At 52.2% G+C, this 20,089-nt stretch overlaps 1 protein-coding gene across 2 annotated transcripts in view; it reads left to right on the top strand.

Annotated features, from left to right (window-relative positions):
• Positions 1–20,089, top strand: part of URB1 (URB1 ribosome biogenesis homolog) — a 64,606-nt gene that overhangs the window by 20,184 nt on the left and 24,333 nt on the right. Inside the window, exons 10-24 of one of the 2 annotated variants that reach the window (XM_027585852.2) lie at positions 1,346–1,483; positions 3,041–3,214; positions 3,901–4,030; positions 4,633–4,749; positions 6,003–6,115; positions 7,711–7,830; positions 9,491–9,607; positions 10,067–10,205; positions 10,964–11,134; positions 12,127–12,320; positions 13,764–13,973; positions 14,762–14,941; positions 16,332–17,187; positions 18,307–18,508; positions 19,180–19,366. In XM_027585852.2, the coding sequence (XP_027441653.2) occupies positions 1,346–1,483; positions 3,041–3,214; positions 3,901–4,030; positions 4,633–4,749; positions 6,003–6,115; positions 7,711–7,830; positions 9,491–9,607; positions 10,067–10,205; positions 10,964–11,134; positions 12,127–12,320; positions 13,764–13,973; positions 14,762–14,941; positions 16,332–17,187; positions 18,307–18,508; positions 19,180–19,366 (3,048 nt within the window). Of the gene's footprint in view, positions 1–1,345; positions 1,484–3,040; positions 3,215–3,900; positions 4,031–4,632; positions 4,750–6,002; positions 6,116–7,710; positions 7,831–9,490; positions 9,608–10,066; positions 10,206–10,963; positions 11,135–12,126; positions 12,321–13,754; positions 13,974–14,761; positions 14,942–16,331; positions 17,188–18,306; positions 18,509–19,179; positions 19,367–20,089 lie in introns of both variants that reach the window. The other variant, XM_027585851.2, reaches the window with a different exon arrangement.

Below are 20,089 nucleotides of genomic sequence, written 5' to 3'. Positions count from 1 at the left end.
GTCACATTGGTGTCCTGATCCTCTGAGGACATTCTGCTTTTCACTGAGCTGAATTTAGAGGTAGATGTCTTTGGAATTTGTTAAGCCGAATTCATCTCCTTCATCCAGATTTTGCTTAGAGTGAGATCTTAATGAATTTTAGCGCATTTAGGCTGGAATTAGTGAGATGTCTGAAATGTAGGATAGTTTCTAAAGACTACTGTTTTAAGTACTTAGAACAACTTGAAATAAGCTATGAAACAATGGTTTGTTTGTCTAAGTGGCTATGTATTAATGTCCTTTTTTTAAAGATTTGTTTGAGAGAGAAAAAGTGAGAGTGAGCAGGGGGAGGGGCAGAAGGAGAGAACAATCTCAAGCCAACTCCCAGCTGAGCGAGGAGCCCAGTACAGGGATCAATCCCACAACCTGAGATCATGACCTGAGCCGAAACCAAGAGTCGGCCGCTTAACCAGCCGAGCCACCCAGGCTCCCCTGTTAATGTCCTTCTAGTCACAGACGTCAGCCTCCCTGCATCCACCATAGCGGAAGTACCTACCGTACATTCTTTGTCAGTACTGCCTGGCTCAGTTAAGGTCTGGTTTTTGGCCTGCTTAATGGTGAAACAAGTAGGATTGTTTTCTTGTACCTCTATCTGGGCATGGGGTTATCTATAAAACTTTTTTTCAAGTCTTCTCTCATTTTCCTCGGGTGTGTGTATATAGTCCCCACGTGTATCTTAGGATGAGAAGGAGGCATTTTGCCCCTCATTTGGGGGAAGGTAGCACCTGTGGCCATCACCCTTCTGGGGAGGTGCTCTGGTGCTGCTCTCCCCAGGGAAGGGCAGGGGGCAAGTTCATGGCCTTTGCAGGCCTGGGTGCGCGTCCTTGCTTCACTGCTTTCTAGCTGTGTGCCCCTGGGGAAATTACTTAACCATATTGAGGTCCAATTTTGTCATCCATGAATGTTTTTTATTTTAATGTAAAATATCGCTACCCCAAAGGGTTGTCATGAAGTATTAAAAGATGACATAATTTGTCACGTGTCTGTCAAGTGCAGTAACTGGTGAGTAATACAATTGTTAGCTCCAGCAGTGACTTATTTGCCATCAGAGGTTTTAAGGCGCTCCCCAGGCTGCCACGCTGGGCTCTGCTTTGAAGGGCATTGCCCTGGTAACAGTCTCGTGACCTGACTTTTCTCTAACAAGTAGATTTAGGGGTTAATCTTCCGGACCCTGTTCCTTGGCAGGCCTTGGACCTTTATCACTATAATCCTTTCGTTGGAACAGCTTCACTGTGGGGTGCCTACAGTTAGCCTCAGGTTTGAAATGTAGCTTGCACTAGCTCATTCTCTCTTCTCTTTTTCATAGATCTATGAGGCCCAGCCAGACATTTCCCGGGCTTTTCAGACCAGAGAGTTCATCCCCTTGCCTCGGCTCCTGGCAATGGTGATGGTGACCACTGTGCCCCTGGTGTGCAATAAGAGCATGTTCACCCAGGCATTAAATGTAAGTGGTCGCCTTTCTTCTAGAACTTTCTCCTGTTCACTGCACCAGCCTTTCTGGGGATCATTCTGAGAATGCCTACCTGGATTTATTGGATGGTGTTTTGTCGGTGAGCCTCAGGCTTTCCATGTCCACTTACCTGGGCAAAGGACCCTGAGCCTGAGGAACATTCCAGCCAGAGGATGCAGCTGCTGATTTTATTGCTCCAGCACGGAGCCAGGACCATAGCCTCCTGCATGGCTGTCTGCACCTGCCCGAGGGTGGGAGCCTGTTGGACTCAGACACAGGGCAGTGTGTTCAGCTGTAGCCCAGTGTCTATACATGAGGATTTGTGGATGGGGTAGGACTAAAATTTGCCTGGCAAATCCTGTCTTTTGAGGTATAAGTGAATACTGTTAAAATTTCTGGGGAACGTTTACTTTGGGGATTAGCTGTCTCAGGCCTTTTGAGAGGATATGTTCATGGAAAAAATTGGACACGTTCACGGAAAGATTAAATTTCATATCATTATATGTTATAAAGGTCCCGGAGTCCCCGCAGGAGCCACGTTCTGAGGGATGCATGCATCTTTCAGCACAGCTCCGTGGCGTGGCCTTAAGTGAACAGCTGTGAGCTGTTGGCACACGTGGGTCCTGGGCTCTGCCAGGCCCTCCTGTTCCCAGATTGCCTCAAGACTTAGCTGGGGGAGGCCGGGTGTCTGTGGGGCAGGAGGAGTTCCCACCCGTCAGGCAGGCCGGGTTGTCGTGTGGACATGGCAGGACTGGGGTTTGCCGTGGTGGGTTACACGGACTCGAGTGATGATGGGCAGTCGACCCCAGCAGTGATGGGCAGTCGGCGCAGAGCAGCGAGGACCCCCTAGTTGTGCAGTGGGGTTCAGCATTTCTGATGCCTGTCTCTAGGGTTTGTACTGAGAGTGGGCAGCGGGCGAGGAACAGGGAGGAGGCCAGTGTGGGACTGGGCAGAAAGGCCTTTTGTTCTGGTTGCCAAGTCGTAATAAGCAAAATTAGGACCCAGCTCACTTGCCCATCAGTCTGGTGGGAAACACAAACTGTTTAATCTTGAGGGGCTGTTAAGGAAACAGAACTGAGAGGCGGATGTCAGATGTGGCCCCTTTCTGGGTGGAAGACCATGTCCCTGCCTTCTGGGAGCGGCTCCGGCAGGCAGTCTGGGATGGAAGGCCAGCCACCCCCTCTGACTGTGTCATTTCAGGACACATTAAGTGCTTTTCCAGGAGCTGGTGGGGTTCTGGTGATATTGTAGCTGTTCTTGATGAGGATAATCCAATGAGCTCAGTGGCTGTCAGAAAAGACTTACCAAACATAGACAATGAAACGGAACTAAAAATAACAATCAGATGTTTCTTTCAGTTGCCGTCTCCTCAGCCACTGCTGAGGTCAGATCTGCAGGAGGTCAAGAGGCAGGGTCCGCAGCCTGCCCGGCTCCTGCAGCCCTCCCCGCTGGGGACCCCAGGAGGAGCAAGGGCCCATCAGTCCCAGGGCTTGGGAGGTCTGTGTCCACCAGTGCAGCCTCCAATGTGGATTTACCTCTTTTTCTTCCCAGTTGGACAGCAAATCGGTGAAACACACCGCTTTATCCCTTATTTCCGTCATTTTGAAGAGAGCATTGAAAACCGTTGACCACTGCCTGAATAAAGAGATGTGGCAAGGATCAGGCGTGTACTCAGCCGAGGTGATGGAAGAATTCGTGCGGCTCTTCAGAGAAGCTCTGAGCAAGGTAGGCATGGGAGCAGCTGTGGCCATTCCAGATGAAGTTCCAGAAAGTTCCTTAGAGCTGTCATGGACGAGCACACCAGGGGAAGAGGCAGTCCCAGGAGCGCAGAGGCTAGGTGTGAAACGAAGTGCAGTGGAGGGGCTCAGGTGCTCTTGGACCTCCAGCCTCATCGGGAGCTGATTGTTCTTCCCTCCCCAGCCGCTGCACACACACTGGGCTGGGGCCAGAGGGAGGGGGTGGCTCGGGAGACCCCTCCTGTGTCCTCCTCCCTGGGACCTATTCTGGTAAGTCAGGAAGGGCAGTCATCGTCTGCAGACGGGGCACCTGCCAGGAAGGAGCCAAGGTCATGCTGGGCGAGGCCCCTGGCCGATCAGAGGACGGGTTTTTTTTTTTTTTTTTCCCAGTGTCTTGCTCTGGCAAATGAGTCTTTGGGGGTTTGTTGTAATCATCAGCTATTGTGTTTTCACCAAGTCCTTGCTGCACAGTCGTGGGAATCAGCAGCACAGAGAAGAACTCACAGAGGATGTGGGCCTGTGTTCCCCCCATCCCATCCCTTACACACACACACCCCCGGACGTGAGCTCAAATCCTCCCTTTGTTTTTGCTTCTCCTTAGTAGGTTCATTTCATTTATTTCCCTCCCTTGTTTAATGTGGTTGGTTTTTTTGTTTCCTTGTTTTTCCCTTTTAGATTTTACCGGACCTCAACACCATCGTGTGGGTCTGGCAGTCCCTTCGAAAGCAGGACACAAAACAGGATGATGAGAAAGGAAAAAAGAGGGACAACCAGACTCTTACCTTATGCGTGACTCCCGAGTGTGGTGAGGATCGTGTGGGGCTCTGCTGTGTGCAGAGGTAGTACGGGCAGCCAGGGACACCGCCTTCCTACAGGGGCTTTCAAGGCGTCTGTTGGGAATGCACTCAAGCTTTATGCGAGCACCGTGACTCTAAAGACTTGAATGATGGGTGTCATGTACTCTGGCCTTTCCATGTTGGGGGTTGGGGGCTCTCATTTACTGTGCAGATAGAGCTGGGCTACACAGTCCCCCCAGTAATGGGGTACATTGACTCAAACCTTGTTATTGGCCTGCCAGGCAGTGGGCCTCGTATCTTTTGTCTCTGCTATTTAATCTTTACAGTGACTCTGCGAGGGTAGGTGCTGCTGAATCCCCGTTGTTCAGATGAGGACACTCAAGCACAGAGAGACAGAGCAGCTGTAACCTGTCCCAGGTCACAGCACCAAAATGGGGATTTAAACCCAGTCTGTTTGGACGGTCCCAACCATGTTGACTTCATAGGGATCTGTGTGCAGCCTCTGCGTTCAGCGTGGGGTTGACTGCTGTGGGTCACGGGTGGTTCGCCTGCTGATGAAGGGCAAAGGACAGGTGCGTTTCCTAATTTGAGGTGTCTGATCTTGGTTCAGATGATGCAGAAACCGTTCTTCTGAAAGCCGTTCTGCTCCAGGTCATATGCCTGTACCAGAAGGTGGTCCCACACGTGGTCATGCAGTACAACTTTGACTTCAGCAAGCTCCTGAAAGGTGTGTCCCCCAAGACCGCAGGCGCCCCTCTGCTGTGTGCCGGCAGGGATGAAGGACGCGCAGCTAAGCCAGAGCAGAGCCCCCGGAGCTGAAGGCTGGCGTGCGTGAGCCCCCAGCCTGGTTATTTGTGTTTGGACTAATACGTTTTAAATAGCCAGTGTTCCTTAAGTAAATATCAAATGAACGCTTAGCAGCAGGCAGGGCAGGGAGAAGCCAGGCAGCCTGAGTTGTCTGCCGGGGACGAGTGACAAATCTGATCTTGTGACATTAACTCTAAAGCCCCTTTTCAAAGGAGCAGGGCTGCAGAAATTAGAGGGCCCATGATGTAATGAGCACAGGGTGGTATATGCAACTCATGAATCACTGACCTCTACCTCTGAAACCAATAATACATTGTATGTTAATTGAATTTAAATAAAAAAAGTAAATCAATTAATTTAAAAAAAAAGAAACGAGAGCCGCCGAGAAGGGATGTCCCATTCACGCAGAGGCACTTCTGACATCGTTGACTCATATTTTCCTCAGTGAGGCAGGTTCAAACCACATCTTGTAAAAGTAATTTAGTGCTTGTCTGGTCACGTTTCCTTGATGGAAAAGTTTGTCTAATAAAATCAACTTTATAACTGGGCCCATAGAAGAAAACTTTCAGAAATATCATTCCTGGCATTTATACAAGCTGTTGGGATAATCCTAATGAAAAGCAATAATTAACTTTTTAATTGTTGGAAGGCGAAAGTTCTCCTTGCTGTGAGAATATGAAATTTACCATTTACTATTTAGTATCGTGTCGTTCCCAAGCAAAGAGAAATCCAGAATTCAGGGCAGAGGGTAGGGACCCGGGCTGGGGCTCCGGTGGCCACAGCGTGCTCATGACACCTCTGTAGTCTGGGAAGTGAGGCTGGTGCCTCCCGCTGGGCTAATGTCGGTGAGAGACCACACCCAGGGCGCAGCATGATGTTCCCGGCTTCAGGCTGTAGGGAGAGGTTGGTGGGGGCCAGTGGGCTGCTTTGGGCTGGTGGAGTTGCGGGCTTTCTGCTAAAGATTTGGATAGACCACAGGAGGGGGAGGACGTGGCAGGCGAGCTGCGTCCAGGCAGAAGAGTGGGCCCAGGACAAGGGAGGACAGAGCCCCAGGTCACCCTTCTTATTTCTGCGAATGGAGTGCCTTCTCCGGTCCCCTTCGCCAGGGACAGCGGTGGCTGCGCACCTTCCTCCATGTGACTTCCTGTCTGTGTTCCTCTCTCCTGCCCTCAGGCATCATCTCAGAGCAGGGCCTCCGAGACGAGGTGCCTCCCGTTCTGCAGCACCACATTCTCAAGGTGGCCCTGGAGCTGCCCGCCAGCAAGTTTTTGTGGTTAAAGGCACAGGTAGGAAGTGGAGAGCTCCCGCCTTCTGTTAACTAACTCGTGGGCATATTGGTTTTTTGGCTTGGAAGTTTCTAACTGGATCAGAACCTGATGGTTACAAGGAAGACATTCACGGTTCCCCTCTCAGACGCACACAGAGCAGAGGCCAGGGACTGATTCGTGAACCAGGAGGCCTCAGAGTCTCTTTGCTTTGGCAAAATAGGGTGTTTTCTTGTGTTCTGACTGCAACTGTATCATTGCTGGGTATTGGGAGTTTGGGGTTTTTTTTAATCTTGACGACTTTACGTCTTGTCATTTTAAAACCTTTTCGGAAACAAAATACATTTCTTTTCCTTTGTCCTCATCCTGGAAGAAGTTAAGACAGGGATGGGAATAGATACCAAGCCAGGAGAGGATTGAGGCTGGCAGGAAAGTCTGTAAAAATTGCTGACATTTTTCTGCCTTTAATAATGTCTCCTAGGTCTTTCTGGAGAATATATAACATTGAATCAAAGGGAACTCAAGATTCAGCAGATACTTAACCTGCGTATTTAAACATGGGATGCCTATCACTTCTATCCAGAGGAAAAATGACCGGGCAAAATGAAGCATTGTCAGAGTGTGTTTCTCAGTAGCTCACATGACTGTTTTTTTAGTGACTCAGATCTTATTTAAAAATCTTATGGAACTAGTTGTGTGGAATTGTATGTGGGCATTTTTACCTGTTGTATTTCCAGAAAGGTGTGAGCATGCAGGGGGCGCTGGGATCTGTGCATTTTTCCCCAGGTCCTCTCCTGAGGTTCACCTGCATCGTAGTTGAGGATTGACATGTGTGCTCCATGCATCTGCACCTTTACTGCCACTTAAAGACGAGGCAGCCAGGGCACAGAGGGCTCAGGACACCTGTGCAGGGTGCCAGCCATAGCTGGAGGATCCAGGATTGGCCCTAGGCAGTGTTGCCCCCGGCCCTGCTCGCGACCTCTGCACCCCACCATGAGGTCATTGCCACGGACCCCAGAGAGATGACCAGCCAGAGTTGTCGTTTTTCACCCCAGCTGAACAGGGCCAATGGGAATGCTGCTGATTTATTTGGAAAGTGAACAGAGGAAGGCCTCTTAACTTTGCAAGAAACTGGTGTTAAAATATTTATATTCAGTGCGCCACCTTCTGCTTACAAGGTGACCTCTGCTGGGTTTCCTGAACACCAGCACTTCACGTGCTCAGGGTCATCATCATTGCCAGGGCTGCGGGGAAACTCCAGTCAAACACAGCCTTGATGGCATTGGGACCAGGGATCTGGAGCTCCATGTACTTCGCTGAGATATGCGTTCGAAGCTCAAAAGCCTTTGTGAGAGGCTAAATTATGTATAAGGGATCGACTCTGTCTGCACTGGCGTTTTGCTGATGTGCAGCCAGCCCCAGTTATCCAACCGCTGTTCAGGGGTTTTGTCGAGCTTCTGAGGCTCCTCACGTCTAAAATCCCAGCGGTCTCACCTGGTTGTATTTACAACAAGAGCAGGGAAGAGGCCTGGGAGCGTGTTGGGCACGCAGTACCTGTTGGCTCAGCGTACTGTGGCCTCTGTGGTGTTGATAATGTGCTGCTTTTCAAATTCCAGGAGGGCCCAGATGCAGAAATTATTGGAGGAGAGCGATCTGTATTTTACTTACTGATGAAAATGTTTGTGACCAGTAGCCACCTGCAGCTCAAGTCATCCACCAAACTCCTGATCATAAAGGTGAGTGTTTTCTACCAGTTCCTAATTCTGAGAGGCATTTTCACTCTTTGTTATGATAGGTGCTTAGTAAACGGTTGATGAATTAAGGGTGTATCAGGACTTCTCTAAACTTAAAAATGGGAGGTTTTGGGGTACCTGGGTGGCTCAGTCATTGGGCGTCTGCCTTCGGCTCGGGTCATGATCCCGGGGTCCCACTCGGCGGGAAGCCTGCTTCTCCTACGCCCGCTGCTTGTGTTCCCTCTCTCGCTGTGTCTTTCTCTGTCAAATAAATAAATAAAATCTTAAAAAAAAGGGGGGGTTTATGGCAGTTTTAATTTATGACCCCTAAACCCAGCTGTGTTCCCAAGAGGTAGCACGGAGTGGAAAACGTGGGCTTTGAGGTCCTGTTCCTAGATCTGAGCCCTGCTTCTACTCCTTCCTGGGTGGCATTGGGCAAATTACTCAACCTCTCTGAATTTTGTTTTCCCATGGTGAACGGGAATGATGAAACAGTAGGATTTCAGAGGAGAGGAGAGTGCTTGTGATCACGTAGTAGGTCATGCCTAGTACGTTATAGGCTCAAGAAATGGATTTCTGGCCCTTCGGGGAACTATTTACATAAACCATCCCTCTTCCCACATGTCCAAACTCAGCCTTCTCCAGGGCTCAGCCTTCCTTACCTCCTCGGTCACCCACAGCATGGGTGTCAAAGTCCATGGAAGGGAACGGGGAATTGGGCTGTTAGCTTCTCTTTCTTACACTTGGTACTCACTTGATGCAGCTGTAGGAAATTGAATTCCTCATTTCTGCTGCGCAGCAGATGTCTCACGGGTGCTACAGAATTCACGTCATTGTTTTTAGAGTGCAGAGGTTCTACCTTTCTTTGAAGTGCTGGTAATCTTGCTGCCCTATAACCTCACCTGAGCTGTTTGAAGAACGTGAACGTCTGGGTCTTGACCTCTACAAGTTGTCATTTCCCTATAGGCCTGCACTTGACCCCAGGCCGATTTTGTGATCGCTGACTGCACGTAGGTGGGATTGGCACCGTCGGGTCTTCCTTCGGTGTGCTCTGCTGCAGGGCTCGTGCAGTGGGGCTGCTCAGACTCTCCGTCTGTGGCATCTGTCCATTTGGGGACGTCATTTAATCCCCCTGGTTCAAGGTCCTGCCCCTTAACACACTCTGTTCTCTTAGAAATGCTGGTGCGCCTTGCCCCAGGTCTGAGGCTTGAGGGGCCGCACTGCGGTGACGTGACGTGACTGACGTGATCTGAGTAGTGTGTTGGAGAATTTCATGCAGGCTGATGGTTGGTTGCTGTGAGGGGCTGAGTCATGCACATCTACCTGGGGTCTTTGTGACAATCCAGGTATAAAAACCAGACTCCTAGGTAGCAGCTGGGTTTTTTTTTTTCTTTTTTTCTTTTTATTATTTAGGAGTTGAAAGAAAGGAATAGGAAGCAGCAAGACCAGGGATCGTGTGATCTTTAATAGAGTGCAGCATGATCTCTTTTCCTCGTTTCCCTCAACCCATGGGAGTGTTGTTTTGAAAGAGTGGCTTTTGGAGTAGAACTGCAGATGAGACTTTGACCCCCTCTGTGCTCTTGAGTCTCCATGTTATGCTGCTTCGGCTCGCACAGAGCACAGGCTCCGCCTGACCCTAACCCCCCGATCTGCTTCCTGACAGATTCTTCGGGACACAGGGGTGTTCGAGCACACGTGGAAGGAGCTGGAGCTGTGGCTGGAGCACTTAGATGGGACCCCAGAAGAGAAACGAGAGATTGTGATTCAGTTTTTGGAACGTGTAAGCACCTATTTCCAGTGTTAAAGGAGCATGTTAGTAAATAAGCCAAGTGGCCTTTAGCTCAATTAAGGCATTTTTGATGCACACCAGTGCCAAATGCCCCATTTCTGGCTTACTTCATAATTCCTGCCGAGATGTCAGAATTTGCTTAGTTTTAGAATCTGTAAAATGGGCATATGTTACCGTGTACTATTTAATTACCTTTCAAGGATTTGTTTTTGCACAAAGAGAACAGTAGTATGCTTAGAACGATGTTAAAAGCAATGGTTTATACTAAAGGAATTTTTTTTTTAATTTTATAACAAAAAGTTAAAAAAAATTTGGCAGAAAAATTACTGTTCTTATTGAGGACTGCTAACATTTCAGCTCTTCCCTCATTTTACCGGTGATATTTTTTGGCATATTTGCATTTCATTTGTGACCATCAGAATGTTTTCTGCTTGACTCTTCAATGCCCAGGTTTTGCTGACTTTGGTGGCAAATCCCTATTCATACACAGACAAAGCCTCTGACTTTGTCCAGGAAGCCAGCACACTGCAGGCCACTGGGACGAAGCAGGATGCCGATGATGTCAGCATTCCTGTCTCTCACATCGATGGTAGGCGCCGCTGCCTCTGTACTCCTTGGGCTTCTGAAGTTCGAGCCACCGTGGCAAATCAGTGATGAAAATGAGAATTGTGTTCATGTCTTATGCAGAGTGCAGACATCTGTTTCTTTGAGTCCAAGCTCAGTCTACTCTGGAAATGAAAATTGCCTTATTTGCTCATAGAATGGGGAGTATGTACAGAGTCTATTTGCTGGGTTATTTTTATTTGTGCAGTGTTTCATCTGTGCCAGGTGCTGATCTCAGCTCTTCATAAATCTACCTCCTGCAACCTCATGAACCACTCTACAGGGCAGGTGTCCTTATCCTCATTTTATACAGGGGTAAGGCAGCTGAGGCACAAAAAGGTTAGGTAATTAGCTCAAGTCACACAGCTAGTACCTAGGAAAGTCGGGATTTGAACCTGATGCTGGCTCTGGTCTGTGCTTCAACCCTTACACTTTTTTGCTTCTCAGATTTTGATTTGTTTGCCTGAACATCCAGGTTAAGGTTTTGGGGGCTTCTCCGTGTCACTTGAGGAAACTTCAGTCTCTTACCACCTGAGCTGGATATCCTGCATTTTGTCTGGCAGAGATCTCAGGATTTTATAGGCGATAGCCTCATCTATTTAGAACCAAACTTCATATTAAGCCTTTTCCCCTGGGGACATTTAGCTTTTATCAAACATTCTCTTATCCCTTCCTGTGGAGCTCTTTGCAGTGGGTTCCTTCAGTGGCTCTTGCCTTGGTTTGACTGTCCCCTTTCTGACTCAGATGTCCTCGACATGGTGGACGTCTTGGTGGAGGGCAGTGAAGGCTTGGATGAGGAAATTGGATTCTTACTGAATGATGACATGATCCTGCTCACATTCCCATTCAGCGCAGTGGTCCCCGCCGCCCTGGAAGCCAGGAATAAGTTGCTCCTTGGGACAGAAAGTGAAACAGGTATCTGTGTGTTATCAGGATGCTGGGTGCATCATCCAGCTGGGTCTCTGCGGGGTAGGAGGTGTGATTCCAGGGGCTCTGGGAGTAATTGCTGAAAATCCAAGGCAACACGAAACAAGATTCAGACCCACCAACGTGATAGCTACCTGACTTTTAGAGCTGAGCATGTAAAGATAAGAATCTAGAGTCTAGCTGGACTTCTGGGAGATGGTCATTTGAGCGTAAGTCCATAATAATGCATTTGTGGGGCTGCACAGGCCCATGTTGGAACACTGATGTTTTTTCTTCAACGTTTGTTCTTCCTATCACGATGCTAGGCTAGGAGTCCTTCGTACTTGCTGGAAGTTGCGGGAACATAGAACCTAGGAAGTACTCACAGATCACAGTGGTGTCCTTAGGGTTGCTCAGGCTTTGCTGCAATAACAAAGAAGCCCCAACATGTAGTGGTTTAACGAGTAAAGCTGTTTTTCTAGACCTTGCCATAGTCTAGCACAGGTCACGTTGCTCTTTTGGGTGACTGTCCTGTAGGAGGCAGCTCAGGGCTCCATGCCACTCCCATCTTGTAGCTGTGCTGTCTCAACATGCGGCTTCAGGGGTCACCTTGGAAAAGGAAGAGAGAGCGGGCAGTCAAGCAGAGGCTGTTCTGGCCAGGCCTGGAAGTGGCTGCCTCAGTCACGTCCTAGCCTAACCACGGGCGACGCCTGCGTGCCAAGGAACGAGAAACGGATTGGTGAGCACCAAGCGAGTCCTGGCCGCACATGGCTTCTGCATCACTTCTTCCACGCCTGGGTCTCCACTTCCAGGCCTTGGGACCGGAAGCCTGAGTATGTGTGTGTCACAGAGTCAATGAAATGGAGTCTGGGTGTGCTCTGCAGTGGTAGCAACTGCCTTTCAGTGTGTTGGCTTGCATTTTGCTGGGTCTCGAATCCGTGTGGGAGTTGGTGGTATTGATGGGTCGCAGAAGGATGGTCACACATCTCATTCCCCTGCAGGAGAGAGCATCCTGGCGTATCTGACGGCAGTACTGACAGACCTGCTCCACACGCAGAGGGACCCTCTGGCTCTGTGTCTGCTGCTTCAGGCTTATGACACGTTGGAGCCTCCGGCCCCGCCTTGCTGCCATCAGCTGTCCCGGTTCCGCGGATACTACAGCCGCTGGATCCCAGAGCCAGCCCGAGAGGCCTCGGTGAGCTGGGCATCACTGCTCCCACAGAAGCCAGGCCTTTGCCTAGAAAACCCCGAGGTGCCTTCCGTGGGCTACTCTGGCTGTGCCCCAGCTGTGCAGCTGTTGCTTCCAGGGAGAAGCTTGTTGACCTTCTGCTTTCCCTGCACAAGAGAAGGCGCTCGAGGGGCGTCACTGCTGCTCAGCTGCTAGGATGGAGCCTAGATGGCTTGGTGATTCAGGGAATTGAGTTTCCTGCAGGCTGCATGGCTCCCTCGTCACCGTGCTGGCTTCGGGGAGGGAGGGAGGTTGCCTTTTCTCCTTACCAAGTCATCTGGCACGTGTGGGTCCTAGCTTTCTTCAGTGGGCCTTAGCACGCCCCTTAGCCATGCAGGCTCAGCTGTCAGCCCGGGCCCTGGAGGCCCCCAGCGTCACAGGTCAGGGCTGCATCTCACAGGTGCTCGGAGGAAGGTGTCCGCTCTCTGTTGAGTAGGTCCCAGCAGTGCTGCTCACCCTCCAAGGGGCGTCAGACATGGTTTCCGGGCCCCACCCTGAGTGTGTTTGGTTCGGCAGGGGGCCCCGGGGGGTTGGCCTCTCTCGGCGGTTCCGAGCAGCACTGCTGCTGGTCCGGGGACCCCGCCTGGAGACCTGCTGTGTTTCTGGACACATGCAGCCTCGTTTCGTTGGCCTTACGATGTGGAATGTGTGGAGTTAGAGTAATACGAGGCACGTGGGGGTGAATAAAAAAGGCAGCGTGGTTGTCGTAGGAAAAATCAACAACTTCAGTTTGAGGTAGAAGTCCAGAAATTTGTCTTCATTCTGTCCGCTGTCTTGTTAGTCTCCCAACAAGATACTCTGACCAGGGCTCCTGGGGGAGGGCCTTTGGAAGGCCTGGAGCTTACCGAGCTGGCTCCTGCACAGCTGTGACCTCCCAGTTGCAAGTGATTAATCACAGTGACTCTTCTTCTTCTTCTTTTTTTTTTTTTTTAAGATTTTATTTATTTATTTGAGAGCGAGAGAGAGCGAGCATGAGTGATGGGGGGGGCAGGGGGAGAAGCAGATTCCCCACGGAGTGCAGAGCCTGTCGCGGGGCTTGAGATCGTGACCTAAGCTGAAATCAAGTCAGATGCTTGACCGCACAGTGACTCTTCTGAGTGAAATATCTGTCTCACGTGGCTCCAGGCTGCAGCATTCGTTCCCCAGCAGGTGGGAACGCCTTCCCGATCCAGTGCCTTCGTGTTAAGGCCCTCTGGGAACATACCTGTGACTGAGAACACTGCGGCTTAATTTGCTTAAATAAAACGTCATGCGGCCACGTATTTTCTAGTATTAGGACGTGATTGTGAAGTGTCCGCTTGTCATGAACGTCATCCTGTACCTGTCTTAGCAGACCGTGCGCCTTTTTCATCTGTGGTTGTTTGTCTTTCCTCCCCTCCGGGCTTTTGCTGCCTCCCCAAGCCCCTTCAGACGCCAGGCAGCCTTGCCCCCCAGGGTCCTCCAGCCTCCTCCTTCGCAGCCCTGCTGCAGACGTCCTACGAGAGCGAGGGCGCGCTCCTGGACGGGCGGGTTCAGGCGCAGCTGCAGGCTGCCCTCCTGCACATCCCGATGCACCAGCTCCTACGCTCAGCCAAACACTTGCTGCTCTACCTCAGGAGCACCGTGGAGAGTTTCGCCCAGGTCAGCACCGCCCCGGCCTCTCCCCGCAGACCCCGCGTGTCCCCACATCTCTCTCCAGAGCGGCCCCCTTGGGAGTCAGGTCCAGACCGAGTGATGGTATTGCTAGAGCCCTGGAGTCTCATTGTCACCCTGTTGCTCACAAGAAGACTTAGTGACGTGACATACACAGGACTACCCCTCCCCGCCCCCCCCCCGCCCCCAGCTGGGGAGCCTGGGCTGCTCGTTCACTGCCTGTCCCTCTCTGCTGGGCTCCTTCTCCTCCCTGGAGCAGACGTGCAGAGGTGGGTTCGGCACCCAGTTTCTGCAGGCTTCTGTACCCGTCGCAGAATCTGTACCCCTCAGCAGCTGCAGACCCCTGCAGACCAGGAGCCAACGTGGCTGACCCTGCTGCTAGGGCAGCCGCCAGTCGGGCCAGGGTCCTTCACACGGCAGACTGGGTCAGTGCTCTGCCAGACCCACCGTCTTGCATAAGTTGTAATTTTGTCATTCATTGGTGAGCTTTCTGTTCCGGTGTGGTTTACGGAGTTTTAGTTTGGGTTTCCCTCAACGTGGTCAAGATAAACCTGCATACTTCATTGAGATTTAAGGGGCACATCTTACTGAGAAAGGACTTTGAGGTTCTCAGTGTTTTACAAGGAGTTGCCACTCTAGCCTGTTGCCCTCCTCAGTCCTTGTTTCTGGTAACGTGGCCCCTTCTGATTGTGGAGAGACGCGGTAGTCACGGTCGTGGCGACTGTGAGGGGGGCCCCCCCGGCCTCTGAGCAGTCTTGCGGCTCTTGTCCTTGCAGCTGGGCCGAAGTGCAGGGCCTGCCCTCCTGCAGCTCCTTCTGGACCTCCTCAGGCGCCTGGTCATCCACTGTGTGCAGCTGGATGCGCAGAACCAGCAGAAACGCGAGGCCGCCCAGGCCGAATCTGACCTCTTTTTGGACATGGAGTCCTTGGCCTCGCTGGAGCTGGCCAATGACAAGGTACCGCTGCCATTCTTCTGTGGGTCTCCTTCCTGTTAACCTTTTCCTGTCAAGTCTCGGACCCTGGCTTTCCCTCTGCTTCTGATCCAACACGAGGACGTGTTCGGTGCAGGTAAATAAGGAAATGCAGAACACTGTAAAGGGGACACTGAACCTCCCCCCCAACCCCTGACCCCTGCATCTACAGATAAGCATGGTATAATGTGGGCATGTAGCTTTCTAGTTGCCTTACCTGCGAGCGGTTTCTCTTACACCAGGTGACGTGAGCATCTTGAGAACTGGGAACGTTTTCCTTTTGAGCTGTTGCAGCCTGTGTTGAACGAAGGCTGGGCGGTGGGTGCGGCTGGCCTGGTAGCTCCACAGCGTGAGCTTACCTCTCCCCTGCTGGGGACCTCGGAGCCACTGTTGACTTGGGGCTAGGGTGCATCTTTCTCTCACCATCTGCCATTTTACCTGTTTTACTGGGTTCGGGAAGCAGTCACGCTCTTCATGGACGGCCTCCTTCCTCTGATCTCCGGGTTGACTTTCTGGAAGGTGTCTGTAGGTGCAGGACCACCACCTAGTAGTCGTTAGACGGGGCAAGGCAGCGCTAAACGAAACCACGCTTCTCTGTTTTTAATGGGCAGAGGTCCATTGGAAGGTGTGACAGACTCCTGTTTCCTTCCCTGTTGAGCGAATGAGGAAGAGAACGTATTCCCGGGCCCAGGGCCCGGGGTCACTTTGTGGGCTAGGAATTGTGTTCTGCACGGCTGCTGAGAACGACTGGAATAGGTTATTCTCTAATCCAACAAGGGTGCTCAGCCGCTTTCTGCCCGGCGGTTTGAACACGGTGGTGGGTCAGAGCTGGTTCCCCGGGGGTCACTCAAGGCTCAACCTCTGCCCGCACGTTAACCTTCGGTTCCAGCTCCACCGGCTCGCGCAGCAGCTTGATCCCCACCCACCGGTGGTTCCCAGATGCAGGGCCTCCCGCGCTGTGATCCTGCTGCTCCAGGGATCCCTGCGTCCCTCGGTCAGGTTGATGTTGGAGGGCAGGGCTGCTAAGCAGGAGCCAGATGATTGGTCTTCACCACATTTGGGCATTTCTGCATAGCCCATCCCCTGCTGGAGAGCAGTTCTGCTGTACAGTCAATCCGTTCAGTCTGAATTTGTCAGACACCTGCCGGTGTGGGTGGGGCACTGGCGCAGTCATGGTTCAGCTGTCACAGTTGCCCGGCGGGCGGGGAGCGGGGGCAATGCACTGCAGTCGGGTCATAGCTTTGACCGGGCTTGGGTTGGGGTGCTGTGGGCCTTGCGGATGGCATGGCTTAGGAAGGCCGTTGCCTGCCCTCCGTCCTACTTCCTGCTGGCGTTGGGCCCTGTGTGAGGTCTGTGCCTTGTCACCCTGTTTCAGACGCTGGAGGAGGTGCTCCTGGCCATCCTCCGACACCCCACACTGGAGGGCTGGTACCTGGCCCTGGAGCAACAGGCCCTCCCTCCGCACACCCTCAGCCCTGTCCTCGTGAAACTCCTGGCAGCCCACCTCAGCGCGGGGGTCCTACAGCTGCTGGTGGCTAGCGCCCCGGTCCTCCAGAGCACTGGTCAGCGGGGCCTCCTGGCCAGGTACTTGGAGGCCATCACTCAGAGCGTGTTGAAGGAGTTGCGAAACAGGAGGACTGGCTCGGCCACGTCACCACCAAAGACCCTCCCGCAACTGGAGGCCCTGCAGGGACTGCATCCCTACATGGAGGGCGCCCAACTCCGAGAGGTCACCCTGGCCCTGCTGAGCCTGCCTGAGGCCCAGCTGGTGGCCCAGTGGCCCACGAAGTCTCCCGGGAAGGAGAGACACCTGAACGCTCTTGGCAAGACCCTGGTCCAGCTGTTGACCAGCAGCCCCCAGGACCAGCTGCAGAGCAGTGAGCTCCTTTGGGCCTCCGAGTTTGTGAAAGGCCTGGGGACTTTGCTCCCCACATTGGCCGTGGACGAGCTGGATGCCGTATTCCTCCACACTCTGCAGAGAGAGCCAGCGCTGGCCCCCGTGGTCGGGGTGGACCTGCTCGACTACTGCCTGGCCCGGCGGACGCAGGTGGCCCTCGGCATCGCCGCCCTGCTCCTGCGGCTGAGCTGCACCCACCTCCTGTGGTTCGAGCTGTGGTGTGGGCAGCCCGGCACAGGGCTCTGCCTCCAGGAGCACCTGGATGACTTGCTCCCTCTCCTCCACACGTACCTCCAGACCAGGACACGGGGCCCCTGCGCACGCCCGGCGGGAGGTACAGCAGCTGGTGGCTTCGGGCAGCTGGGGGTGTTAAGTCAGAGGGCTGAGGAGGTCTAACCGGGAACTCCCACAGTTGGGGTATGGGCTAAGTTCTGTCTGTCCTCCAGCCACTGACCGAGCCCTGGAGATCGAGAAAGAGGAGAGATTCGCACTCCCACCCCTCCCCTGTCTCGGGGCTTGGCCGTGGGTTGAGGTGCTGCCCCACGTTCCCGTCCACCCCCGCCCCCCCCCCCCCCCCCCGCAGGAAGCTGGGGAGGGCTGGGTCGAGGAAGGGTCAGCACCGGGGCAAGGGAGGCATTCGGGGTGACCGCCCTTTGTCCCAGCCCATTGTCCCCAGCAGAAGAAGTGTCAGTGAGTGACGCTGAGTCAAGGCAGCTTGGGCCCAGCCCTCTCCACCTGTAGGGTTTCAGGTCCAAGGCACTTTTTGCTCACCTGAAATATGCTTTAATTTCTTTTTATCGTGTGTATGAATGATTGTTCACTTCCTGCTTTCCCTCAGTGTGTCATGACTTTGTACCAGTGATAGGGAGCCTCCTTCTAGTCAGTGATTTTTTTTTTAAGATTTATTTATTTATTTTAGAGAACGCGTGGGAGGGGCAGAGAGAGAGGGAGAGAATCTCAAGCAGACTCCATGCTGAGTAGGGAGCCTGACATAGGGCTCGATCTCACAACCCATGAGATCAAGACCTGAGCTGAAACCAACAGTTGGACACTTAACTGACTGAGCCACCCAGGCGCCCCCTCTAGTCAGTGATTCTTGGTGTACCTCCCCAACTCCCGTGCCTTCGAGGCAGGAATCCCGAGCGAGTCCAGAACTTGGGTCCTCACAGTCCCACGACCAGCTTCGAGCTAGGCTTACACTCAGGGCCCGGTGTCGGAGGGTTGACTGACGAGAGGTAACCAGTGGCATGCTGGTCAGCCTTTAACAAACTGGCCCTTGCATTTGCCAATCTCCGTGGCATCTGTGCTCCTGCCCTGGCCGACCTCAAGCTACGAGTGTGACCTCACCCAGTCACAAAATTCCTAAAAGTTAGCCGTGGGCTCTGTGAGCTGGTGTGTGCGGGCCCCAGCATGCTGCGGTGTGTGACCATTTCTCCTTTTTGTCTCTGCCTAGTGTCCTCTGCTGTCATTCCCGTCTTGAGGAAGGCCCTGTGGAAACGGCTGCAGGCCAGGCTTCTCAGCACGGATGGGCCCCCAGCGTCCGGGCTGCATCAGGAGGTCCTGGCCCAGCTGGTCCCGTTTGCAAGACCCAAGGAGCTTGCGGTCCTCATGGACCATTTGCCCGGCTTGCTTCGGACTCCCGGCAGGCGCGAGAGGTGTGAAGGCTTACGTTCCCCTCCCCACTTCACTTTTCCTTGTAGTTTTTAGAAACTAGTGGGAAGTTGCCGCACTGCTTTCATGCCAGTCGGTGAGAAGGCACCTCCTACAGGAAGTCTGCTTCTAGCCATCCTGCCTGGAGCGAGCACGTCTCCATGAGTGGATGGCTGGGTCTGATGCCCTGAGAGCAGCGGTTCTCAACCGGGGGTGATTTTGCCCCCTCCAGGGGACAGTTGGCCACATCTGACATTTTTTTATTGTCACAACGCAGTGGAGGGGGGTTGTCACTTCTGGCTTCTAGAGGGTAGAGGCCAGGGGTGCTGCTAAATATCTTACTATGCATAGCACTGCCCCCCCCCGCCAAGAAAGAATAATCTGGCCCAACATGTCAGTAGTACTGACACTGAGATAGCCTGATTTAGGCAAAGTCTGGACAATGTATCTTTTTTTCTGGTGCAGTAGTATTGTTTCTGGTAATTGTAAAACTACTGGTGTATCTGTGACGCTGGAGCAAGGAGTCCAGGGCAGCCGTGGACTCTGGTGCTTAGGTGCTGTGGGGGAATGGGACTCAGAGCATCTGTCCCAGGTGGCCCATTGTAATGGGAGTTACGCTTAAGCTGGAGGGGTTTAGGCCATCCCCCTGACTCTGTGCCTTCTGTCTCCTGTGCAGTTGGAGCGTGGCCGACTCTGTGTCTGCAGTGTTGGAAGGGTCGGCCGGAGAGCTGCATGCCTGGAGGAGGACTCTGTTGGAGTCCTGTGTGAAATGGCTGATCGTGTCTTTCCGTGGTGGCCAGCAAGACTGTGACGATACCCGGGATCAGGAGAGGCAGATGCTGCTGAGATTTAGTGAGCTGCTGGTAGGTGTCTTTCCTTTCCTTAGAGAGCCTGATTACACTCTGAAAGAGTGGAATAGACAGACCAGAGTTCACAGATGTGCGCTCAGAAGTAGTGGGAGATGAGCAGGGCCGAGTCTGCCCCGAGACGATGCGCCGCCGCCGCCTTCCAAGAATGGATGTGGGATTTTGTCAAGAGCATTTTTGCTTCTCCTGAAATGGTTTATGGTTTTGGCTTTTTTGTTTAGTCTGTTAATAAGATGACTTACATTAATTGATTTTTGATGGTTTAACTTTACGTTCCTGGGATACACCTGCTTGATTACAATGTATTACAGTTTTTCCGTATCGTTGGATTTGATGTGCTAATATTTTATTAAGAATTTTTCCATCTGTGTGCATGTGGGATATCTGTTTATAATTTCATTTTCTAGCAGTCTGTTGTTTTTTGGTTTTAGGATCAGGTAACATAGCCCTCAGAATGAGTTGGGAAGTTTCATTCCAGGTTTTTCTTTCCTGTGAGCATTGTCAAACGTCATTGCTTTCCTGTCTTCTGGCATACATAGTTCTCGATAAGAAGTTTGTCATTCTTACCTTTGTTCCCCTGCCTTAGGATCTTTTTTTCTTTACGTTGTTTGAAGCAACGTGATCATGATGTGCCTTAGAGTAGTTTTATTTAAGATTCTTATGCTTGGGGTTCACGGAGCTTCTTGCCACTGTGAGCCTAGAGCTGTCATAAAATTTGGA

Source organism: Zalophus californianus, chromosome 1, assembly GCF_009762305.2.
Source record: "Zalophus californianus isolate mZalCal1 chromosome 1, mZalCal1.pri.v2, whole genome shotgun sequence".
Lineage (NCBI taxonomy): Eukaryota > Metazoa > Chordata > Mammalia > Carnivora > Otariidae > Zalophus > Zalophus californianus.
The sequence above is the reverse complement of the archived record's forward strand: the minus strand, read 5'-3'. Positions and strand labels throughout refer to the sequence as shown.